The sequence below is a fragment of the Acinonyx jubatus genome, chromosome E2 (genome assembly GCF_027475565.1).
Source record: "Acinonyx jubatus isolate Ajub_Pintada_27869175 chromosome E2, VMU_Ajub_asm_v1.0, whole genome shotgun sequence".
NCBI lineage: Eukaryota > Metazoa > Chordata > Mammalia > Carnivora > Felidae > Acinonyx > Acinonyx jubatus.
In genome coordinates, this window is record NC_069396.1 from 51,721,495 (window position 1) to 51,748,139 (window position 26,645).

At 45.7% G+C, this 26,645-nt stretch overlaps 1 protein-coding gene across 1 annotated transcript; it reads left to right on the forward strand.

Moving 5' to 3' along the window:
• The first annotated feature begins 10,029 nt into the window (after nucleotides 1-10,029).
• ELSPBP1 (epididymal sperm binding protein 1) lies at nucleotides 10,030-23,645 on the forward strand. The gene is made up of 5 exons (XM_053210789.1): nucleotides 10,030-10,096; nucleotides 15,971-16,108; nucleotides 19,370-19,516; nucleotides 21,251-21,409; nucleotides 23,382-23,645. The coding sequence occupies exons 1-5, from the start codon at nucleotides 10,030-10,032 to the stop codon at nucleotides 23,537-23,539; spliced, it is 669 nt and encodes a 222-aa protein (XP_053066764.1). The 3' UTR covers nucleotides 23,540-23,645.
• The last annotated feature ends 3,000 nt before the right edge of the window (nucleotides 23,646-26,645 follow it).

A 26,645-nucleotide genomic window follows, 5' to 3' on the forward strand; every position in this document is an offset into this window, starting at 1 on the left:
CCCGAAGTCGGATGCTCAACTGACTGAACCACCCAGGCGCCCCTCCTCTTCCTTGTCATAAGGTCCCCTTCCCTTCTCAGCCCCCCTCCTCCTCCCCTCTCACTCTTCTTCACCTTCCCCCCCCCCCACCACCTCTCTGCCTCGCATAGAAGGAAATGCAGAAAAAGAAATACACAAGGATTAGGAGAGTCACGACAAAGAATTTCAAGTTGTTTCCACAGCCACAACCATCCAGGACCCAGAAGCAGTATAGACTTATCCAAGTCTTGGATCTTACAAGGGTCTTATATGGGTCTTTGAAAGCCAGGCCCAAGGACTCCACCGGAGAGGCCCAGGGAGGCTGTTTGGAGACGTAGATTTGCTCCCAGATACAAGCATCCCTGTGCACGCCCCATGAACCTTTGGTGCGGGACTCTGCTCTCTGGAGGGCCATGGAGATCCACCCAATGGGCCACAGGTGGCTTTGCAATTCCGAGGAATAAGCAACGCCACATGTACGGGTCCCCTACAGTTCACAGCTCTGAAAAGTAAGACTGAATTCTGAAACACAGGCTCCGGTAGTCTCTATTAATATCCTTTTTAGAAAATGTTTATATATTTATTTTTGAGAGAGAGAGAGAGAGAATGAATAGGAGAGGGACCGAGAGAGAGAATCCCAAGCAGGCTCCCAGCTGTCAGCACAGAGCCCAATGTGGGGCTTGAACTCACAAACCATGAGATCATGACCTGAGCCGAAACCAAGAGTCAGACTCACCAACTGAGCCAACCAGGCACCCCTTCATTAATATTTTAAGTTGAAAGTACATCCATCATGTTGCCTCCTTTCTACTCATCAGTAAAGATGAGGATTTCCTTTGGAACAAATGACAAAAGAAAGGCTTGGCCTCAAATGACAGCCACCAAAATGTCAAGAGCCAGCAAATCAGAGGCTCTTAACTGGTGGCTTCTGCTGTTGCACAATAGATTTTAAGTTCATTTCTCAAAAATTTTAAAGACTTAAAAAAAAAGTAATCTCTGCACCCAATGTGGGGCTCCAACTCACAACCCTGAGGTCAAGAGTCACTCGCTCCACCATCCGAGCCAACCAGGCTGCCCTGGGTGGCTCAGTCGGTTAAGCGTCTGACTTCGGCTCAGGTCATGATCTTGCTGTCCATGGGTTCGAGCCCTGTGTCGGGCTTTGTGCTGACAGCTCCGAGCCTTCAGCCTGCTTTGGATTCTGTGTCTCCCTCTCTCTCTGCCCCTCCCCCCACTTGTGCTCTCTCACTCTCGCTCTCAAAAATACATAAACATAAAAAAAAAATAAATGAAATAAAAACCTACTCAAGAGCTTTGAATTCCAATTCTAATTGGGAACAGTTGCTGCTTTTGCTTATTTCTAACACTGGTGTCTGCATACACTGCTTCCTACAGTCACTTGAGAAAGTTTATCCCCAAATCTTGGATCGACAGATGTTCCCGTGGAACAATGCAGTTGGCATCTGGGGATTCTTATCGGCATCCACACACTTATTTCATGAAAACCACTCTCTCTTCTTCCTGGGACTTGAAACTGTACATTTCCCTCCAAGAAATACTTCCAATCTCAGAGCACAGCAATTTGTCACATCCTCGCCTCTGTTGTACCCGGATGACCGTCTCTGCAAGGTGGTGGCAGCCATGGGTGGTTTTCCCTTTGTGATCCAGGGAGCCAGGAGATACCGTGTCCAGTGTCTTTGTTGTGTATGTAGCCTGCAAACGTGCAATAACCACTTTGTATCCTTTTTGGAACATCTTTCAGTAAAATATGATAAGGCAGTTCTAGAATATGTTCCACAACATAGTGGTTGGTCTTTGGCACACTATTGTTTTGCTAAGAGAGTCGGTACTTAAAAAAAATTTTTTTTATTATTATGTTTATTGATTTTGAAGGGGGTGGGCAGAGAGAGAGGGAGAAACAGAATCCGAAGCAGCCTCCAGGCTCCAAGCTGTCAGCACAGAGCCTGACACGGGGCTCGAACTCACAGACAGTGAGCTCATGCCCTGAGTCAAAGTCAGACGCTTAACCGAGTGAGCCACCCAGGCACCCCTGAAAGTTCTTAATAAATAATTTTTTATACAAAACTAATAGCTTTCCAGATTCTTTCTCTCTCAGGTCTCTCTCTCTTCTCTACCCCTCTCATGCTTTCTCTCTCCCAAAAATAAATTTAAAAAAAAACATTAAAAAAGAGAGGAGATCTCATGTTGAGTGTTCTTACATACAAAGCAAACACAAATACAAAAACAAACAGAAGGACACAGGAGGGAGCTTTTGGAGGTGATGTCATTACCTAGATTGTCGTGATGGTTTCACAGGTATATGCATATCTCCAAACTTGTAATCGCACAGTAAACTATGCCCAATTCTACCTCAATAAAGCTGTTAAAAAAATACAAATGCTAATAGGTCTAGGCTGGAACCCGGGAGTCTGTATTCTTAAAAGCTCTCTGGTGATTCCAATACACATTCCTATTTTAAAATAAATAGGTTGAGGGGCGTCTGGGTGGCTCAACTGGTTGAGAGTCTGATTTTGGCCCTGGTCATGATCCCAGGGTTGCGGGATCGAGTGCCACGTTGGGCTGCATGGAGCCTGCTTCAGATTCTTTCTCTCTGCCCCTTTCCCCACCACTCATGCATGTGCTCTCTTTCTAAAAAAAAAAAAAATTAAAGGGGCGGCTGGGTGGCTCAGTCGGTTGAGCTTCTGACTTTGGCTCAGGTCATGATCTCGTGGTCCGTGAGTTTGAGCCCTGCATTGGGCTCTGTGCTGACAGCTCAGGGCCTGGAGCCTGCTTCAGATTCTGTGTCTCCTTCTTTCTCTACCCTGCCCCCACTCATGCTTTGTCTTTCTCAAAAATAAACATTGAAAAAAATTAGAAAAAAATAAAAACAAAAAATTTAAAAAATAAGGAGCGGTTGAGGAAGAAAGAGAGGCAGGCTGATGGACTAAGAAAAAAGAGAAAGAGGAGGGGCAGAGCCACATGCACATATTTATGGACACACATAGACACTAACACATACATGCCCATAAGTGTACACATATGTATGCATACATAGTGAGATATTCAGGTCAGAATGACACACAGAGAGAGAACAAACCCAGAGACCCAGGGAGGTAAGAGGAAAAAGCAGACAGGGTGGGAAGAAAAAGAGAGAGGGGGAAGAAAGATGGTACAAGAGGTTGGGAGAGAGTGGATCTCCAAGACACAGAGAAAGAAGGACAGATGGAGACAGAGACAGGAAGTAGATGATAGGAAGGAGGCAGAGACAGGAAGTAGATGACAGGAAGGAGGCAGAGACAGGAAGTAGATGACAGGAAGCAGGCAGAGACAGGAAGTAGATGATAGGAAGGAGGCTGCCAAGCCAGGAAACGAAGACCTCAAAGCCTCTTATCTAGAAAACTCCCAAACCTATGCAATGAGAAACTGACACCAAAATGACAATAAAATGAGACCCCAATCTCAGCTGCTCCAAGTCCCACTGTCCCCGCCTGCTTGCAATATGGCTTTTGGCAAGTCCCTGGGCACATCTGTGCCTCCATTTCCTCATCTGTAAAACCAAGGAGCCCTACCTGTGATCAATTGCAATATTTGGTAAATCTCTATGGTGTCAATCCTGAAAGATACCAGGACAGGGCTGTGGACTTCTTACAGAGTTTTCAGAATGGTAGGATAGAATTTAAAAATGAAAAATTAGGGGCGCCTGGGTGGTTCAGTCGGTTAAGCATCTAACTTGATTTTGGCTCAGGTCACGATCTCACCATTCGTGAGTTTGAGCACCACGTCAGGCTCCGTGCTGACAGTGCTTGAGATTTCTCTCTCCCTCTGTCTCTGCCCCTCCCCTGTGTGCTCTCTCTCTCTCTCAAAATAAATAAATAAACTTTTAGAGACACCTGGATGGCTCAGTGGGTTGAGTGACTGACTTTGGCTCAGATCATGATCTCACTGTTTGTGAGTTCAAGCCCTGCATGGGGCTCTGTGCTGATAGCTCAGAACCTGGAGCCCACTTCAGATTCTGTGTCTCCCTCTCTGTCCGCCCCTCCCCCACTCACTCAAAAACAAATAAACATTAACACAAATAAAACATGAACAAATAAACTTCTTAAAAATGAGGAAAGATTAGACGACGTGTTTCAGAGAGCTGGTGTTTTTGATTCTCCCACGCTTTCTTTCTCACTGGAAAATTCTAGGGCTCTTCGTTTTTCATTATTCAGGTAAAACCTGTCCACTTCCTGGTAGCCTCATATCCAGGGGCACTTTCTTCTCTGTTCATTAATATTCTTGCCCATGACCCCGTCCCTGAAAGATCCCATTAATAAACACATGATTGAATTTTATGGGCCTCATGGATATGCATGAGCTCATCTTGGGGCATCATTAACCATGGGGCTATTTCATCCAAATCACCCTGATTGTAATCACTTGCCGAAAACCCTCTTTGGGGAAGCTGCGGTGTCTTCCTACCGACAGGTTGGGGCCAGAACAGTCGGGCCAATCCCCAAATAATCCAGAGATTTGGTGAGCAGAACCTTAAAGAGGGCTCGTGGAGACAGCTAGGGCCAAGAAGGACTCTCTCAAAGGTACACCTTAACCTAGAAACTTGGGAGGGGTGTGAGAGGCGGGACCTGGGAGCTCCCACAGCAAGGAAGGAAGGTTTAGAACAGCATTGTCCCCTGGAGAAAATAAAACGTAAGCCATAAATATCATTGTAAGTTTCATAGTAGCCACATTAAAAAAAAGAGTAAGAACAGGTGCAGTTTATTTTAATAATGTATTTCGTTGAACCATGATAGCCAAAATACTATCATTTCACATATGATCAACACACAAAAAAATTAGTGAGATAATCACATTCTTTGCTTTTCCATACTTCATCTTCAGATCCCAGTATTTTATGCTTACAACATGGGGCAATGAGAACTCACCACATTTCCGGTGCTCAAGAGCCATAGTGGCTGGTGGCCGCCATACTGGAAGGTGCAGTTATGGAGCTCTGTGAAAGAAAGGCCAGGGAAAGTGGGGAAGGAGGCTGTGGGGGCAGATTCCTTTCTCTGTAGAAACTCAAAGACGTAAGTGAAGCCAGACCGTCTGACCAATGTAATGTTATGGAAGGCTGCCTGTACCCCAACTTTGGGGGAAAAGAGATGGAAGAAAAGAGAACTAACCTGGACAAACTGCCTATTAAATTCCTGGTAGTCAGCTACTATCTTCATGGTCCCATGAATATTTTTTGGCACCATTCCTCTAAGGTAAGGCTCACTCTGCCTGTTTCATGAAGGAGAAAGCTGAGATTCAGAGGTCCTTCCTGAGGTCCTGTCATTGCTCCCTCCAAAGACAGCTTGAATGCATAATAGAAGAGGTGCATTTGCATGTTTGTGAGGGGGTCTCACACTGAGGTTTTGTTTCACACTTGGAGACATCTGCTGCCAAGGAGCAGAAGGACTCAGTATTTTCAAGCCACACTAAACTCCAAATGCCTAGGCCCATGAGCTCCTATAATTCCCACAATAGCTTCCATAGTTGGATTTTTATCTCCACTTCACAGATGAGAACTTGAAAACTGGAAATTGGAGAGGTGAAATGACCTTCCCAAGGCCACCCAGCAGATAAATGGGAGAGGTGGAGTTTGAACCTGGGTTGGTTGGGTGCCATTCTCTTCTCATGGCTCCATTGTGACATTTTTTGCTGAAGAGAATCAGTGAGTTGAGGCTGTGGGCTAAGCTGCTTTCTGGTGACCCTCTCAGCACCTTCATACTACCTGGTGTGGCTGTTCTCACTTCCCATGTTGGGTGATAGATATTTGTGCCTATGTCCCATCTCTGACTGTTGAAGCAAGAAATAATGTCCACTTCCTCTTAGTAGTTGCCCCAGTTCTATATGGATGGCAAGGTTCTAGAATACTTATTGGATGGATAGACAAAAAGTGGATGGTGGAAGAATGGATGGATGGATAGAAGGATGGAAGGAAGGAAGGCTGGATGAAAAGATGGATGATGGATCAAAAGATGGATGAATGGATGGATGGATGGACGGATGGATGGGTGACAGAAAGATAGATGAAAACAATATTAACAATGAAGAATATTATTAAGCAAGGAAAGCATTTACTAGAAGATAACATTTTCCGAAAAGTTTGGAGGACGATAAATAACAAAAAGTAAAGGAAAGAAGAAAATCAGAACATTTCCAAGATAAGTTTACTTAATTAATTAATAACTGAGAGCCTAGCATGGTGAAGAGAAGACTGGATGTTACTATCGTCATCATCAATATTATCAGTCATCACCATCCTTAGCATTAATGGCCAACATTTATTATGATCTTCCTTTATAGCAGACACCGTACTAAGTATTTTATATCTTTTGTTTAATTTGGTCCTTCCAACAAATGCATGGAATAGGTATGATTCCCATTTTATGGATGAGTGAGCTGTTAAGCGCCTTGCATAATTATTGTTTTTAATTATGAAATCGTGTACACCTATGGAGAAAAATTCAAATAAGGAGTCTTGCAATTATCCTTGATTGTTCATTCCCACTTCTCAGAGATCTTACCAGCCAACAATCTTGTGACAGGGCAGGATGCCAGCCCCAACTACCCCACGGCCCAGGACAAAAGGTCCTCCACAGCATTTGAATGTGCCAGTGATCAAGGAATGACTTGGTCCTCACTTGAATGTTCCAGACGTGGGTGTCTGGCTGTTGAGGTTCACTTCACAGTTCAGTCATTGTCTTGAACCACCCCCAAATATTTTCTATTAATATCCATGGCTTGATCCAAGTAGGCTCATTAACATTCCAGAATATCGGTCCTTATCAACTTCTTACATTTGCACGGTGTCCTTCGTGGCACAAAGAAGCAAACCATGTAGATACCTGGGGGGAAGCATCCAGGTGGAGGGAAGAGCAAGTGTAAAGGCCCTGAGGTGTAAGTTAGCTCAGCCTGTGCTGGAAACAGCGAAGAGCCTAGTGCAGCTGGGGCAGATCAAGGGAGAAGAGAGTGATAAGGAATGAGCTTGGAGGGGAAGGCCGTGGTATGGACAGTGGATTGTGTTATAAAAGTGACAGAGAAGTGTGTGGGAGTTAACGGATGCCACTTGTCCCCATTTTGATCTCTCCAGTGGCTTCTGTTTGTGTTTAGAATCTAAGGAAGGCTCTGTATGGGTCCAGCGCCATCTGCCTCGCCAAGTACCTCTTGGGCCTCGCTCCTCCCTGCTCGCACCTGTTCTGGTTGTTGTTTAAATACATGTCAGCTTTTTCTCTCATCTTGCCTCTCCTGCCCAGATGAGCCACCAAACCCCCTCCCCTGGTTCCCCTCACGCCTACATCCCACTCTTCCTGAGGGTCTGTTTACAAGTCATTTGCTTGGAAGAGCCTCACCGGCCTCCTGTCACCTTGCCCCAGTTACTCTTTGTCTGTAGCCTTGGTCCTTCCCCTTCGTCACCATGATCATGAGTAAGAGACACATGCTTGTCTCTGGTTTATTCCCTTCCTGTCTGTCTCCTTCGTAGGCAGCCCAGCCCCATGAAGGCAGGGGCAAGGCCTGTCTCCCACTCTGCTGTCTCTCATCCCCTAACCCTGCAGCCCACGCATTGTACAGGCTCAGGAAATATTTGTTCCTGAATGAATGCTTGAAAGCAAACACCAAGACCCCTGTGGACAGGACAGGGGAGAGGCTGGAGGCCAGGACATCGGTGATGGAAAGTGACAACCATCTGGGGGATACAAGGTGAAAGCCTGAGTTTGCAGGAGCAGGAGAGACAGAGAGAAGGTGATGCATTCACGAAGCCATTCGGGAAGCAGAAGCCACAGGGTTTGATGACTGATAGGACGTTAGAGAGGAGAAAGCTTTACTGTTGGGGTGACAAATTGGGGGGTGGGGAAGAGCATTGTCTTAGCATTTATTTTCCGTGGTTCTGAAGGCTGGGAAGTCCAAGACAGTGGTACCCACAGATTCAGGGTCTGGTAAAAACCCATTTCCTGGTAGACAACCATCTTCTCACTGTGTCCTCACGTGGCGGAAGGGGCGAGGGGGCTCTTTGAGGTCTCTTTTACAAGGGCACTAGCCCCACTCATAACGTGTCACCCTCATAACCTAATCACTCCCAAAGACCCCACCTCCTAATGCCAATACCTTGGAGGTTAGGATTCCAACATATGAATTTGGGGGAGACACTTGAGCATCTGCCTCTTGATTTCAGCTCAGGTCATGATCCCAGGGTCATGGGATCGAGTCCCTTGTTGGGCTCTGTGCTGAGTGTGGAGCCTGCTTAAGATTCTCTCTCTCCCTCTGCCCGTGTTCCCAGCTCTCACTCTCTCTCTCTCAAATAAAAAAAAAGGGGGAGAATAAAATAGAATTTGACATTCAAAAGTTTGCCTGGAGAGCTCTGGTATGAACAAGGATTTGGGTGGACATTTCTGGACTACTTAGTGTCCCACAGCAGCTGAGAGCCCAGTCTCTGGTGTTAGGTTGTTGGGGTTCAGCTAAAAGCCCCAGCACTTATGAAGTTTGTGATCCTCAGCAAGATGCTTAAGCTTTCTGTGTGTCAACTTCCCCAAATGCGTAATGGGGGTTATATTAGTACCTCCCTCTTTGGGCTACTGTCAGGATCATAACGAATTTAGAATAGTGTATAGCACTCAATGAGTATTACCTGTTATTGTTTATGATCTCAGTTAATCATCATCACAAGCCTAAGTGGTAAGTAAGGTTAGCACCCCCATTTTTTTAGAGGAGGAAGCTGAGGCTTGGAGAACTTAAGTAACTTCCCAAGGGCACCCAGGTGGTAAATGGTGGAGTCAGGATTTCAATCAGGACCAGCTAGTTTCTGCAGTCAGAAGTGGGTCCAATTCCAGAGTCTGAACCACCAGCCAGAGTGAGAGCCATGAGTAAGTGGGCAGTGAATGAATGAGATATCACTCAGGAAAAAGCAAGTTTAGGGCTTGGTGCTGTGGTTAAGAATAACAAGAGAAATCAGAAAGACATTCCAATGTGTAGCAGGAAGGCAAGTGAGAGAGTGTGTTCTGAGACCCAGGTGCTCAGTAATGCCACCTACCTGTTAAAGGACCTGAATCGATGGCTTTGGGATTTTTTTCCCCCCAATGGACCATTCAGATTTGTTATTAAGAATTGGGGCCATCTGATGTCTTTCCTGAGAGCTGCCTTGATCTTTGCCTTAATTACTCATAAACCCAACTAACAATTTACGATGGAAATGCCCTTTCACATCAGCATCTCATTGGACCCTCACAGCCTCTCCCGGAGGCAAGAATTATTAACCTACACTTCTGCAGGCGACGGAACAAAGGCCCATAGGAGGGAAGCGGTTTATGAAGCTTGAGAACTCTGAAACTTGTGTAGACAGGTCTGCAGTGGAACCCGAGATCTGTCCCTTACCATCTGTGGTGTTTGGGCAAGTTACTCAACTTCCCAAACCGTGTTTTCACTCTACTGTAAAGCAAAAATAATCACCCCTCCTCCTTAGGTTGTTAGAAGGTGGCATATAGTAGGCGCTTAATAATTTGTAGCCAGGGGCACCTGGGTGGCTCAGTCGGTTAAGCATCCGACTTCAGCTCAGGTCATGATCTCATAGTCTGTGAGTTCGAGCCCCGCGTCAGGCTCTGTGCTGACAGCTCAGAGCCTGGAGCCTGCTTCCGATTCTGTGCCTCCCTCTCTCTCTCTCTGCCCCTCCCCTGCTCATGTTCTGTCTCTCTCTGTCTCAAAAATAAATAAAAACTTAAAAAATATATTTAAAAAAATTCGTAGCCAGCAGTAGAAGCAGTGATAGAAGCGGAACCTCAAGACAAAACCAGGTCACCAGTTCCAGCCCTGGGTTGTTGTTTTTCTGGAGAACAGCACATCTTTCTTTCCTGTAAGAGGGAGTTACTCTTCACTGCCCTCTGGGGATAGAAAGTAAAAGGGCATGACACCAAACCTGGCAGTTAGTGGAAGAGGAAGGGGCCCCGCGAGAGCAAAATTTTTGTTTTCCTTCAGTCCAGAAAGAAGAGGCCAGTTGCGATGAATCGATGGTCCGGTTACCTGCTGGGATGGATGACCTGCCTCTACATCTGGGAGACAAGTGGAGGTGAGGGTACTGGGCAATGTTGGGGAGGATTTGGAAACCGGAAAGAACGAAAGGGCCAAAGTGAAGATTCCTGGATTCAGGTAGGGAGGAGATAGAGAGTCATCTGCTTCTGGACTACCTTGAGCACGGATAACTGAAACCATGGAAAGAGAGACCGTGGATAAGCCGGGGACTGCTGTGCCCAGGACACAAGCACCATTTGAGATGCTCAGCACGCGTGGTAGGGAAATGCGAATACGTTAATTGAAAGGGGGAGGGGCTCCATAATTCCAATGGACTGAGTCCTCAGACTGCAACTGGGACCCTCCCTTTCCACTCTTTTTCTTAAATCGAGGTAAAATGCACAGAACATAAAATTTCCCCTCTTAACCGTTTTGAAGTGCACAGTTCAGTAGAAGTACACTCACAGCGTTGTACAACCAATAGCCATGATACATCACCTGTACTCAAACAATGCACGTTTCCCCCACCCCCAGCCCCTGGAAACCACCAACCTGCTTTCTGACACCATGAATCTGACTGTTCTACATACCCCACGAAAGTGGAATCAAACAATACTTGTCCTTTTGTGACTTTTATGTCCCTTAGCATAACGTCCTCAAGATTCATCCATCCATTGTGTGGCCTGTGTCAGAATTTCCTTTCCTTCTAAGGCTGAATAAATATTCCACTGTATGTGTGATACATACTATGGACATACCATGTTTCGTTTATCCATTCATCCATGGATGGACTTGGATTGTTTCTACCTCTTGGCTGTTGTGAACAATGCTGCTGTAAACATTGGGTGTTACAAATACTTTGCGGGATATAACGAGGAGTGGAATTGTTGGGTCACATGGCAATTCTACGTTTATTTTATTTTATTTTATTTTTTGAGGAACTGCCATACTATTTTCCAAAGCAGCTGCACCATTTTGTATTCCCATCTACAGTGCACAAGGGTTCCAATGTCTCCACATCCTTGTCAATACTTGTTGTTTTCTGTTTAAAAGAAAAAAAGTAGGGGCTCCTGGTCGGCTCAGTCGGTACAGCGTGTGACTCTTGATCTCGAGCTTGTGAGTTCGAGCTCCACATTGGGTGTAGAGATTACTTAAAAATAAAATCTTTAAAAAATTTTTAAATATTTTTTTTTTGAGACAGAGAGAGACAGAGCATGAACGGGGGAGGGGCAGAGAGGGAGGGAGACACAGAATCCGAAGCAGGCTCCAGGCTCCGAGCCGTCAGCCCAGAGCCCGACGTGGGGCTCGAACCCACGAACCGTGAGATCATGACCTGAGCCCAAGTCAGACGCTTGCCCGACTGAGCCACCCAGGTGCTCCTTAAAAATAAAATCTTTAAAAAAAAAGTAGCCATTCTAGTGGATGTGAGCCCACTTCTCAATATATCTAGGAATCTAAATTAACCACCTCAAGATGGTATGGTAAACATGGAAGGAGAACAAAGAGACATCCTGTGTCATAGTTCACTTAAGCTATGGCGAAATATTCTCCACAATTAAAATCCTTTTCTGCCTGATGAGCCCTCTCCCTTCAATCAGGCTCAAAAAACACTTGTTTTCATGCCCTTTAATTCCATGAAGTCCTTTTTGAATGACCACATTCTGTATTCCAGAAATTCCTAAGCTGAGGTCACTGGGCTAGCACTAGAGTTCATGAAACCCTGGCTCCGTATTTCAAAGGGTGTGTATTTATCAGGGTAGTGAGGATAGCTATTGTAACAGAGAGCTCCAAACTATTAGCAGCTTAACACAAAAATTTTATTGCTTGTTCCTACAAAGTCCAATGAGGGAGCATCTGGTTAGCAAGGATCCATGCGCTTTCCACCGTGGGGCTCCACCATCCTCTAGGGTTCCAGGGTCCTCTGTGGATTCTTTGCATGGAGCTGGTAGAGGAGGATCAAGAGTCTTATGATCTTGAAGGAGAAGAGTTTTGTTTTTTTTGGGGGGGGGGGCCAGGAAGTGATACCCGTCACTTTCTCCCACTTCCATTGGCCAGAACTCACAGGGTGCTTAGCTGCAAGGGAGTCTGGGAAATGTAGTTTTTAGCAGTACCTTTGAGAGGAAGATGAAGCTGGTTTTGAACACACAGCAGTCTCTGCCACAGGGATGTATGGACATTTTCCTAGAGAGAAGATCTGGGTTCTCAAAAGAACTGACAAGTCCTGAAAAGGCTAAGAAGCCACATTTTATTCAGACAAGGAACAATGCCAGCTTTTCCAGTTAGTGTCTCTTTCTGGTCATACCTTCCTGAGACCACATCCGTATTCCTGTGGTGAAACTTGGTATCCCTAAGTCTCCTCTGCACATAGTTACGGACTAATTTATTCAACACACATTTGCCGAGTGGTTCCCGAGTGCCAGGCACTGTGCTATGGGCCAGAAACATAGCAATAAATAAAACTCATGCCCTGCTCTCGGGAGAGCTCACAGCAAGTGGGAGTGATAGACACATAAGCAAATAATTATATTCTTTAAATATTCGGTAAGTACATTTATAGAGATCATCTCAGAGTATTATAAGAATGTGGAAGAGTATTAATCCAGGCTGAACCAAGTCGTATGGATGAGAAGCAGGGAGTAAAGCTAGGGACAAAGAAAAGAGCAGGATGAAGGGCATGAGCCAAACGCCGAAGACGAGAAAGAACGTGGAGGAAGGTCGAGGAAATGTTAATCAGGCAGTGAGAACAGAGAGGTCAGCAGGGCCCGGATTATGGAGGATTTTAACCCAGTTAAGAAGATCAGACCATCTGCTGGATTACTTTGCAGATGGCTAATAGTATCTATTATGTGTTGGTTTGTACTAATAAGTCCCAAGGATAATCTTAATCCTGTGTACAGGGGCATCTGTCTGCCCTCCCCTCGCCACCAGCATCACACATACTGGTGGTGCCCATGACTGAGCATTATTGATGACGATGGTGATGGTGATGATGACAGTTAACGTTGGTCGAGGAGCAGCCATGTTCCGGGTCCACTTCTAAACACTTTCCAGATATTAACTGGTTTCAACTTGGTCTTCAACCAAGACCACACAGTTCTGAGAGCCAGGGGTGGACAACGTAATGTGACTTAAGGACCTCCACTTGCCTCAGCCCATTGGCGAAGCTCAAAGATGAGTGTCTGCCTTTTCTGCTGTCTCCCAGCCTCACCCCTGTGATGGCCCAGGTCAGGTTATACAGGATAAGAATCTGATCCAGAGCAAGAGATGGAGGTTCCAGGTTGAAGACAGAGATGATATCTGGTTCATCCGTATTAGTAATAGATTGACTATCCCTAAATGTCAGTGGCTGAACTCAGTAGGGTTCATGTCATCTAGAACTTCAGTGTGGATGTTTCATGGGAAGCCACTTGTGTTGTGATTCAGAGACACAGACCCCTTCTGTACTGGGGTTCCACCATCCCACAGGGCCTCAGCATACTTTGCAGGGTCCTCTTTCTCGGACTTTCTCAACCTGGGCACTGTTGACATTTGGGACCAGATGACTCGGTTCTGGGACGTGTGCATGGTAAGGTGTTTAGCAACATCTCCAGCCTCTACCCAGTAGGAACCAGTGGTGCAGCTTCCAGGTCGCCCCTTTCTCAGTTGTAACAACCTGAAATGTCTCCAAACATTGTCTAATGTCTCCTCCACTGAGAACCACTGCTCTATGTCCAGCTGGAAGAGGAAGTAGGGAGCATAGGGTTCACTGGGGACTTTTCTAAGCGAGGAGCTGGAGAAGGTCATTTCTACCCACATTCCATGAGTTGCAACTGATTCACATGGCCCCACCTAACTGTTCAGCCGAAAAATGGGTTCTCGCTAGGAGTCCAGAAAGAAAAAAGAAGATAGGTTTGGTGAGTCCATGGAAGCTTTGCCTCACCATCTTTGGAACATGAGCACACACACACATGCACACACGTGTATGCATGCACATCCATAACCTATCAGAATATCTTAGTCATAGTATCCATAATTATGTCTTTGAGGGAGGGAGAAAAGGAGGGAAGGAGGGAATGACATGATGAAGGCAGGGAGAAAAGCTGTGATCCTGGACCAGTAGATAAAAAAATGCTGGTTCTCATCCCAGTTCTCAGAAAAAGGGGGAAAAAAGGTATTAAGTTGAAATGATTCCTTATCTTACATGGGTATTCACTTTCTCCTCCACAATGTGGGCTAGAATAGCATTTCTTTCCCTTTTTTTTAATGTTTTATTTATTTTTCAGACAGAGGAGGGGCAGAGAGAGAGGGAGACACAGAATCTGAAATGGGATCCAGGCTCCCAGCCGTCAGCACAGAGCCCGACGTGGGGCTCGAACTCACAAACTGCGAGATCATGACCTGAGCCTAAATCGGACACTTAACAAACTGAGCCACCCAGGCGCCCCACTTTTCCTTTTTTTTTTTTTTTAAAGTTTATTTATTTGAGAGAGAAAGAGAGAGAGTGGGGGAGGGGCAGAGAGAGAGAGAGAGAGAGAGAGAGAGAGAGACTCTCAAGCAGGCTCCACACTGTCAGTAAGGAGCCCGATTCGGGGCTCGAACTCACGAACCAAGAGATCATGATCTGAGCCGAAGTCTGATGCTTAACCAACTGAGCCACCCAAGCACCTGTAGAATAACATTTCTTAAGATGTGTTTCAGGGAGGGGGACCTGGGTGGCTCAGTCGGTTAAGCGCCGGCTTCGGCTCAGGTCATGATCTCACGGTTCATGAGTTCGAGCCCCGCACCAGGCTCTGTGCTGACAGCTCAGAGCCTGGAGCCTGCTTTGGATTCTGTGTCTCCCTCTCTCTCCGCTCCTTCCCCACTTGTGCTCTGTCTCTCTCTGTCTCTCAAAAATAAATAAACATAAAAAAAAGGTGTGTTTCAGGGACCATTAGTCTCCAGCACTATTGAGGAGTGGGGGGGAAAGGACAATTCAATATAATCCATACACCTCCTGCTAATTCAACACTCATCTGCATGCTGACCCTTCTGATGAGTCCTTTGTTAAAGAAACGGGCTTAGCTTTCTTTCACGTGGCATTTTCCGAGCTCATTCCATTCTGTCAGTTCTTTCTGAAGCATCTACTATGAGCAAGTCACAGTTCTAGGTTCTGAGGATACGTTGTGTCAAAGACAAAGTCCTGTCCTCACACAGAGGAATACAAAAAGTACCCCTCAGTATTTGCCACATCTGCATGCCACCAGCACTATCATTTACCCAACCTTCTTGAAATGTACTCTTTGACACCTTTATCTTCACTCTAACACCTTTATCTTTAAAGAATAGTTAACATTAGCTCTGTAATCTGTAAACGTTACTAACTTGCCATAAATAGAAATTGCACACAAAAGTAAATGCTATGAAAAGGAAATCTTATTCCTAAATTCTATTGGGTGCAACAATAAGGCTTTGAGCCTGGGTCCTGCCCTGGTTTTTGTTGTTGTTGTTGTTGTTGTTGTTGTTGTTGTTGTTAAAAAGGGAGATTATTAAAAATTAGAGGCATGGTAGAGAAATACTCGCATTAAATTGAAGTCTTCTCTTTTGTGTAATCAGAAGGATTGAAAAAAGCATTGAAATGTGAGATTGTTTACTGGTCTGTGTTGCAGCATTATTTGACGCGTGTCGCTCCATTACCTACTGCGATGTCATGACCCGAGAGTGTCTGGTGTGACATTGACGGTGCTCTAATGGTCTGGAGGAAAACTTTATTCCAGTTGCCTTTATGATTTGTGAGACTCTTTCCCTGTGCTCTTGGTCTCCACGTAAACTGGACACACCCTTATTTGTCACAAGAAAGTTGGATGCCAACACTGCATGTGTCACCTTCAGAACCGCCCACGAGAACCAAAGCAAGATTCACCCTTGGCTCATTCATTTGTGATGAAACCCTTCTATTTGTCTCTCTGTCCTCCAGGTCAGAAGGACTCATGTGTGTTTCCCTTCGTCTACAAGGGGTCTACTTACTTCTCTTGTATCAAAACCAACAGCCTGTCCCCTTGGTGTTCGACAAAAGCCATTTACGATGGGCAGTGGAAGTACTGTATGGAGGAGGGTGAGTGATGCCATGCTGTCCCCTCAGCCGACCTCCTCAAAGGATGGATTATAAAAGAGAATGTGTGGATGTGTAGAATGTGATCATATTTTTGAAGACGAGTTACGACATCTGTGTGTGTGCATAGAAAGTGCGGAGGCCACATACGGGATGCTAACAATGGCTAATAATATGACAATGATAGTGTTAAAAATGGTGCTTTCTGAATGAAAGAGAGGTTACAGGGCCACAGGGAACCACTGTATTCTTTGTCTCTTTCCTAATTTTCTAAATTAATAAGGAAAAACAGACAACAAAGTGTAACGGAGAAGGGATTTGACAGACTCTGTTTGCTGCTTCTCAAAGCCCAAGACATTTTTGACAATTAGATGATTTCTAATTTTTCTGCACAGGACAAAAGGCATTTTGTTTGTTTTAACCAATATCCTGTTGTTGGACATTTTAATTGTTCCTGCGAGCAGCCAGATTTTGAATATTTAGGATTTTCTTTTCACTTGTATCACTGTTCTTTACTCTCTTAGATCAAAGGCTCCCTTTGATAATAAGTATAACAACCCTTTTACTATCCTGAAATAAAATGTATACATAACGTTACCTACTCCAAATTCATAATTTCAGAATAAATCAACACAATCCCTTAGCTGCAATATAAGACAGAAATAAAACAAAATAAATGATAATAAAAAGCATCATGATCATAACTAACCTAAAAAGATATCAAAAGGTGGCCAGAGGCTCATACCTCCAAGCGGAATCTCTTTGATTATAAGAGCTAAAAATGACTACAAAGAAGCCCCATTACACTGGGGGTGGGGTGGGGAACAAAAAAACAACAATAAAAACAAAAACCCAAGCTTGGAAGCAATACCACCTCTAGTTGAAAATATCGCTCTAGTTTAAATGATGCAAATCAGGATCTACTGGTTGAGATTGAACCCGAAAATTAGAAACAGACTTTTTTTTTTAATTTCTAGAAAAGAGGTCCCCAAACATGCTTAAGACACACAAGAGGAGACAAAACTCTGCCCAAAGTGCAGATACAGACACAATCAGGGCCTAGAGATTTAACAGCCTGCATCTGATTAAACCTCTTTCAGCCAATCACGGAGGGCTCCTGTATGCATGGTTTGCCATTGGCATCGCCTCCCTCAGCCCTGGCTTCTGAACTAAGAACTGCTCTTTGGACCCCTAGTGGTGGGTTTCCCACCACCCGTGAGCAGCCCTAATTCTTTCCCTCCCACCCCTCATGTAATCCACCAATTAGCCTGTTGGTTCTACCTTCAAAAATCGATTCTAGCTTCAGTTTCTGGGAAGGAGCTGCCTCCACTGCTCCCATCCTTCTCCAAATCACCATCAGTTCCCCCCCCCCCAAATGTGTTAACTGGGCTCCTCAAATCCCCCCCCCCACCACCTCCCTCCAAATCAATTCCCCACACATCAGTCAAAGTAACCTTTTCGGAATGTGAAATCATGCAACGCTACTCCCCTGCTTGTGCCCCTGCATGGCTCGCCAGCACACTTAGAAGAATATCCTGAGCCCGAAGAGCCAACACAATCCTGAGAAAGGAAAGCAAAGCAGGAAGCATCACACTTCAGACTATATTACACGTTATAGTAATAAAAACAGTATGGTATTGGCATAAAAACAGACACATGGATTAATGGAGCAGATTGAGAGCCCAGAAATAAACCCATGCATATATGGTCAATTAATTTATGACAAAGGAGCCAAGAATGTGCAATGGGGAAAGAATGATCTCTTCAATAAGTGGTGTTGATAAAACTGGACAGCCGCATACAAAAGAATGGAACTGGACCCCTCTCTTATGCCATACACAAGGGTCAACTCAAAATTATTAAAGACTTGAATCATAAGATGCAAAACCCCAGAACTCCTACAAGAAAACATGGGGGTAAGCTGGAAGACATCAGTCTTAGTGACGATTGTTTGGGTTTGACACCAAAATCAAAAGCAAAAATAAACACGTGGCACTACATCAAACTATGAAGCTTCTGTGTAGCAAAAGAAGCCATCAATAAAATGATAAAGCAACACATGGAATGGAAGAAAATATTTGCAAATAATATACCTGATAAAAGGTTAATATCTGGAACGTCCAAAAGAACTACAACTTGAGGAAAGGAGAAGGAGGAGAAGGAGAAGAAGGAGAAGAAGAAGGTGGAGGAGGGGGGGAGGAGATGAAGAAGAAGAAGAAGAAGAAGAAGAAGAAGAAGAAGAAGAAGAAGAAGAAGAAGAAGAAGAAGAAGAAGAAAGAAGGAGGAGGAGGGGGAGGAGGAGGAGGAGGTGGGAGGAGGGGGGTGGAGGGAGAGGAAGGGAAGAAGAAGGAGAAGGAGACACCTCACCTTGGTCTGCAAAGCTCTACAAGAACTTGCCCTTCTCTGTCCTCACCTTCTTCCACTCCCGTCCTTGCCTGATGAGCTCCAGCTACACTGGCTGTCATGCTTCTTGAATATTCTGAACTCCTTCTTGTCTTGAACCCTTCCCACTTTTATTCCCTCTATCTGGACCTCAATTCCTCCCAATTTTTGCATGGCTGGCTTCTCCACATTGTGCAAGCTTCTGCTCAAGTGCCACCTGCTCAAGGAAGACTTCCCTCATTCCTTCATCTATGACAACCCCTCCATCACCTCCAAATGACCCTGATTCCCTCACTGAGTGTGAGTAAACCCACCCACTATAAACATAATGTCCAAAACGATATTTGTTGTACTATTTGTGGTGGGAAATTCAATCTATGAAAGTTGCAATAAGGCACCAGCACATGGATGGTAATGTTACTATATTTTACTTCACTGATATTTGACTTTTTTTCAGTAATGGCAACTTTTTTTTTTTTTTGTATGCCAAGATCTTGACTTCACCTGTTGGTCGTAAACCATCAAAATTCTTTGTCTTGACTTGATTCCTACAGGTCTGTTGGTGATTCTAAGAGATTCATTTTTAAGACACTGAAGTATATTAAGTTTGTTCAGCAGGTTGGGGGGCGGCGTTGTTAAGGTTGGGAGCCCTGTTGGGGGAAGCTTTGAGCATGAAAGTACACAAGTAGGCTTTCTTTACAACATGCTTAATAAAGTGAATGAATAAAATATCTTTAAAACTTGATGCTTGTCCTGTATTTTGATGGCTGACGGATGGATGGATGGATAGATCGATGGATGAATGCATGGATGGATGATTGAGTGACTGTTCTGTGAATGACTAGAGAAAGTCAAACCACTCACAGACTCCTTTCCATACAGATTACCCACGATGCATCTTCCCCTTCATCTATCGAGGAAGGTACCATAACAATTGCATCACGGAGGGTGGCTTCTTCAGAAAGCTGTGGTGTTCTGTCACCTCCAGCTTTGATGAGAAGCAGCAGTGGAAATACTGTGAAACAAATGGTAAGGCACTGGAGCAGGGATGGGGGTTTTGGTGGGGAGGCGGGTGGGGGAGAGCAGTGATCATTCTGAGGGGATGGTGGCATGGGGGAGAGCAGAGCATTGAGAGCAATACTTCTAGAAACTAAGTGTGTTCTTGGAGAATACATTAGGACAACCACAGGAGACAGGAATGTCCTAAGGCCATGTTCCCCTGAGTGCCTAATGTCAGCATGGAAAATCTAGTTTTCCTAAGAACCAGTACCATGGGCTGCAGTCCTGACATTGGTTTTCAACTATTTCTATTGCTAGACTTGGCAATACGTGGATTCACCCAGAGCTGGACCCTACCTGCATTTCAAAGTGGCTTCAGATTTCATCTTAATTCTATGCCTACTCTTATTCTTAAAAATTTTTTTAATGTTTATTTTTGAGAGACACAGAGAGATAGAAACAGAGTGTGAGCAGGGGAGGGGCAGAGGGAGAGGGAGACACAGAATCCAAATCAGGCTCTAGGCTCTGAGCTGTCAGCACAGAGCCTGATGTGGGGCTTGAACTCACGAACTGTGAGATCATGACCTGAGCCAAAGTCGGGCGCTTAACTGACTGAGCCACTCAGGTGCCCCTTAACTTATTCTTTTTAAAAATGTTTATTTATTTTGAAAGAGAGAGAATGAGCATGAGTGAGGGAGGGGCATAGAGAGAGGAGAGAGAGAGTATCTCAAGCAGCCTCCATGCTATCAGTGCAGAGCCCAATGCAGGGCTGGATTCCATGAATTGTGAGATCATGACCTGAGCTGAAATCAAGAGTCAGATGCATAACTGAGTGAGCCACCCAGGCATCCCTACTCTTAACTTTTTTTTTTAATTTTTAATGTTTATTTTATTTTTGAGACAGCGAGAAACAGAGCATGAGTAGGGGAGGTGCAGAGAGAGAGGGAGACACAGAATCCAAAGCAGGCTCCAGGCTCTGAGCTGTCAGCACAGAGCCTGGTGTGGGGCTTGAACCCACCAACTGTGAGATCATGACCTGAGCCGAAGTCGGATGCTTAACCGACTGAGCCACCCAGGCGCCCCTATTCTTAACTTCTTAATGACCTCCATTCATTCTGGAGCCCTCTCTGTATTAGACTCTATATACCACATCCCACTGAATGTTTCCATAGAAGCCCTATGAGATGCTATTTTTTCCACATTCAATAAGTGGTCGCAGTAAAATTAAATCCTGTCCAAGGTCACACTCCTAAGTGATGTCAGAGTTGCATTTGAATGCAAGTCCATATGGCTCTGATGCCCCTGCTCCCTCACCAAACAGTGTTGCCTCCATTGAGATGAAAATTCACGTGAGGCACCTATCCATGAGCACACTTATTCCTGCTAAAGCCTTATTTATGTTTATCCCTTAGCACTCAAAAAACCATAATGCCATATAAAACCTTGAATTTTATCTTTGTCGTAGCCATCCATCACTTGTATCCTTAACCCTAAACCAACGTTAACCTTAGATCTCATAATAACTCCGTTGATGAAGCCTGCAGAGCAACTCTGTTGTAAATGGTGTGGTTGTTGATGGTTTGGGTTCTCACTTACACGCAAAGTGGATGGAAATAATAACATCACCGGGAACTGAACTGGAGCATGTTCAATGTCGTGTTGCCTTTCCTGAGATAAAGCATGGCGCCTACTTGATGCATGATACATGGAAGCTCTTTTTGTTATCTCTTCTTGTCCCTGTGACTCTTCCATCATTATTTTCAGAGTACGGGGGAAATTCTTTCAGCAAGCCCTGTGTCTTCCCCTCCGTCTACAGAAATAGCATGATCTTTGAATGCATTGAGAGTGAAAGCAACAGACTGTGGTGCCCGACCACGGAGAACATGGATGAGGACGGGAAGTGGAGCCTCTGTGCCGACACTAGTAATACGGGGAAGGGGGCTGGGTGGACATAGGCAGACTCCTTCACTCAATTACCCAGCAAACACTGACTCCAGCCCTACTGCATGCCAGCCACTGTGCTGGGCGGTGGGCATGTGGTGATGAGTAAGATGGAGTCTCACCCTCGTGGATATCTGATGAGCAAATAGCATGAAAAATACGATAGCGTGATGGGCAAGATGCAGGCTGCTTAAGATCCAAGAGAAAGGGATCAATATAAGGTTTTCAAAATGTGAAACACCTAAGTACTTGCTTGCACAAACATAGAGTAAATCCACGCTAAGATTTTTAAAAAAAATTGCTAATAAGGGAATAACAAGGATAGTGAAGCCAATTCGAGGGACATTTTAAGAACTACATAAAGTCGGTGAAAAGAATGTTGAGCTGAAGCAAGATTGTTAAGTTAGCCACCCAATCTGGTAACACCTAAAGGGCAATCAAGGGACGCCTGGCTGGCTCAGTTGGTGGAGAATCCAACTCTTGGTCTCAGGGTCATGAGTTTGAGCCCCACGTTGGATATGCAGCCTACTTAAATACATACATACATACGTATGTAAATACATAAATAAAAATAAAATAACACAAAGGGCAATCAAACCTTTGGGGTTGTCTACCAGACAGAAATTATCGGCATCTCTACCAAACAAAAATCATTCACAATGTATCAATCTTTTACAAGTTACAGAGTTGGGGCCTCCAATCAATAGCAGGTAGTAAGTCAGATAAAGTTCTATTTCCCTAGAGCAGGGGCCTGCAAACTCTCTCCTGCTTATGAGCTAAGTCTGGGCCAATGTTTCTCTTGGCCCCCAACCCAACTTTCTACACAGTCGAAAAAAGTCCAAAGAAGGATCCTATTTTGTGACGGGCAAAAATTATACGAAATTCAAATCCCAGGGCCCACATATAAAGACCGAGGCTGTATGAGGCACAAAGCTAAAAATAACTACCATCTGGCCCTTTCTAGAAAAAGTTTGCTGACACTGAGCTAGAGAACCAGATGGCCCTTAGGGACTGTTTAGACAGTGCTTTAGGAGGACATAAGGTCAGGATCTTTTGACCCCAATTGTGTGTTTTGGATAATTTTTTTAACAAAGGAAAACAAGTGTACATTTGGTGGGTGATAAGGGAAGAAGCCCACGAGGAAGAAAAATAGAACATTTCTCTGTAAATGTAACCTGATGGGTCCCCATAAAGGACATCCCAGGCGGCCTGGACTTCAGGACCCTGGACAGCTCTTCAGCACTAGGCGCGTTTTGCTCTAGAGCTGCGCCGCACAAGCCCGGCCAATATTGATTTGGGTTCCAAATCCACTTCAGCGAGTGGAGAATTCGCACATTCAGGATCTGTGAATGAAGACGACTCCCTGTAAGATGTCCTCTCCGCGCTTCCCACTTGCTTCCCTGGCTCCCCTGCTGACATGACGCTGTCCTCCTCTCTCCCACTGCCAGGACCCCTTGTGTGTTCACGCTGCCCTTGTGCCCCATTTCCACCCCCCACAGAGCTAAACTCAAATAGCTTCCCAGGGAAGAAAACCCCTCTGGCATTTAGGATTAAGTCAGTATTTCCTTCCTCTAATGGGAGTCTCTGAGCAGACCCATGGGCCATGTGGACCCAGTTTTTATTTAAACAATTTTTAATGTTTATTTATTTTTGAGAGAAAGAGAGAGAGCGCGCACTCACCCGCGAGCAAGCAGGGGAGGGGCAGAAAGAGAGGGAGACACAGAATCTGAAGCAGGCTCCAGGCTCCTCCACACTCTCAGCTCAGAGTCCGACACGGGGCTCGAACCCACGAACTGTGAGATCATGACCTGAGCCAAAGTCAGACACTTAACCGACTGAGCCACCCAGGTGCCCCAACCCAGTTTTGATTTTAGAGGGGGCTCTGAAGTCTAAGCCTTCACCACAGCATCAAGGCACAGGGGTAACCACTTTCCTATCCCCTTCTACTCCCTAGGAATTTCTTCACTGGTTCCTGGCTTTCCCTGCCACTTCCCATTCAACTACAAAAACAAGAATTATTTTAACTGTACCAGCAAAGGATCAAAGCACAACCTTACGTGGTGTGCAACCTCTTACAACTATGACCAGGACCACACCTGGGTGTACTGCTGATGCAAAGGTGAGGTGCATAGCATACCTGGGCAATGCCGCTGTGAAGGTGACATCCGTCTCTTCCAGCACGATTCGCTGGGGTTGCCAGCAAGGTGAGCCCCCTGTCCCAGAGATGAGGTGAAGTGGGGGTGGGGGAGGGACGGGGACAGCTTCCCAGATTAGTAAGAGGTGGATGAACCATTTTGGACCCAGAAAGGTGCCGTGCCAAGTGTTAGGTCTGGGAAGCCTTGGGTGTGCAAAGTAGGAGAATGGAATTTCTCAAACTGGGGCGTGAGAAGGAAAGGTGACCTTGAAAGGAGATGACCAGGACTTCACTGGGCCCCAAAAGCCATGCACCAGGTTATTGACCTGCTACCCACTGAGTAGCCAACAGAGAAAAAGGTAGGGTTCAGTTCTCCTCCTCGTTGCATGGGTCCTTCCCCCACCTCTGCACGTAAGTCCCCAACTCTCTCCACAGGACCAACTTCTCTCTCCCTTCCAGTCTTTTCTTCTGATTCCAGTATTCTCCCCAGACCCCCTGTGTGGGTCCACTGACCTAATCACTCAGGATGTCTGGGATTTAACAAACAGAACCCTTTCATCAGATATGTGGACGGCTCTGGTGTTTCTGGCAATATTTGCCCTTATGATGCATGTGGCTTAGGGATGACACCAAACTTAGTGATTCCTCCCGAATTTTGCCTTGGCCATCAAAATCATCTTCCTGGAACAGAAGAGAGGCAACGGAATAGGTCTGGGGCTCTGAGTACCATCTTAACAGGGTGGCTATTAAAAATCACCCACAAGTCGTCCCCAGGCTTGGCTAGGATGAAGAACATTCTTAGTGCCCAGCCTCTGACTCTTGTCCACCAGAGCACAACTCTCTCCTTTGGGTCCCTCTTTCAGCAAGTCTAATACAGTAGAGGTGAGGTTAAGGTGCTCAGGGTTCAGTGCCTTATCGGCCGCCATGAGCCAGGTGAGGGGCAGGGGTAGGTCTAACCACTCTTGGCTCGGCCACCTCCTCTTCTGACTCAGTCTTGGAAGCCAATGCAATACTTTTTTATTCACATCACACTTTGAGTCAGTGCACACTTGTCACCTGAATGCTGGCTTTTGATTCTATTTTCAAGGGGAGGAGAAACATCTTCAGAGGAAGACGGACATACCAAGTGTGGAACCTGCTTCGTCTTTTCCTTTCGAGCTTAATCACCTTTAGAAATACCTTGTCCGCCATTTTGCTTAATCACTTGGTCCTTTGTGAAGAACAGAGGGGGGAAATGTGGCCTAAACACCAGTAAAGGAGCCCACGGTTAATCCCCCAGGGGGCTGCCTTTGTGCTTCCTGGAATGGGATTCGGTGAGGGACCTGGAATGCATGGTGAATCTCCTGGTAGGAGGTCAGATTCTCAGCCCAGGGGCCCCTTGGAAGGAACTGCATCCTGCTATCTCTTTCCTGGAAACCATAGATTTGGGTGGAGCATTTTTAGGTACTTATGAAATCATTAATAAACAAATTAGTAAGTAAACATAGGGTAGAAAGTTCATTGCAAGGGGGCCCCTGGGTGGCTCAGTCGGTTAGGGGTCCGACTTCGGCTCCGGTCATGATCTTGCGGTCCGTGAGTTCGAACCCCACATTGGGTTCTGTGCAGATAGCTCAGATTTGGACTCTGTGTCTCCCTCCCTCTCTGTCCCTCCCCACTCACACTCTGTCTTTCTCTCTCTAAAAAATAAATAAACATTAAAAAAGGAAAAAAAAAAAAAGGAAAAGAAAATTCATTGCAAGACTACCTCAACTATTCCTTCCCCATGCCCATGGCAGACATGAGTAATCGATTACAGAATCTGCTTCCCTGTGAGCCCAGATGCATCCTTGTGCTATTATTGTTCGTTTCCCCTCCCCTTCCCCCCTCCTCCTCTTTCATGAAACCCTCTGAGCAACTGCTACCCCTATCCCACACTGCATGCAGACATCAGGAATAGATTTTCACCATTCAGCCTCATTGGGTACCAATCTGATTGTCTGAAACGAGGTTGCAGAGACATTCGAGAAGCCTGAAGATCCCATGGGAGATCTTTTCCACTGTAGATCAAGACCAACCAGATGACCCATCCTTCCTTAATCACATACAAACAGGCCACAGGAAACCTGGCTCTCCTGCCCCCAGCTGCCACACAAGACTTCAGAGACAGACAGACATACTTCCCTTCCCTCACAAACTTTCCACCTCTGCCCCCTCAACCCAGGCACAGCCCTGTTCTTGAAGCTACCACTCTGACTCCAGCCTCGGCGCCTTGCTTGTGTGGAATCCCCCTTCCCTGGTCTCTGCTGAGCCACTCAGTGTTGGAGATGGAGATGTGTCCCTGGATCCCCCTTCTGCAGAGGACCCGCCCAGCTCTGGCCAATGCTGTCTGCAGTGAGCCATCAGCCATCAGTCCCAAATCAGGGATGTCCTCAGCTATGGAGTAACCTCCCTTGTGCAAGGTCATGCTCTTCCCAGGGCAGCCTGTGTGCAAGTGTTGACTGAGGGCAGGTTAAAAGTTCAGCCAGTTCAACCCCAGGGGGACAAGTCAGAAGAGCTAGGTCAGGAGTTTCCGTGGGCTCAGCTGCAATGTGTGAGTTTGCATTCCGGTTCCTTCCCCAGGTATTGAGCCTAAGGACACTCCTTGATAAACCTCCTGCATACTCAGAGGAGGGATGCTGGGAACCCAACCTGAGATAGCCCATCATTAAGAAATGTCATTTCTGGGGGTGTCTGTCTGGCTTGGTTGGTAGAGCATGTGATGCTTGATCTTGGGGTCATGAGTTCAAGCCCCATGTTGGAAGTAGAGATTACTTAGAAAAAACAAGAACTTAATAGTCATGGGGACCCTGGGTGGCTCAGTCAGTTAAGCATCCAGCTCTGGCTCAGGTCATGATCTCACTGCTCGTGAGTTTGAGCCCCGTGTCAGGCTCTGTGCTGACAGCTTGGAGCCTGGAGCCTGCTTCTGATTCTGTCTCTGTCCCTCTCTGCACCTCCCCTGCTCGTGCTCTCTCTCTCTCTCTCTCAAATATAAAATAAAAAACACAAAAATATTAAAAGAAACAAACAAAAACTTAATAGCCACAGGTGGTGAGGGGCTCCCGAATG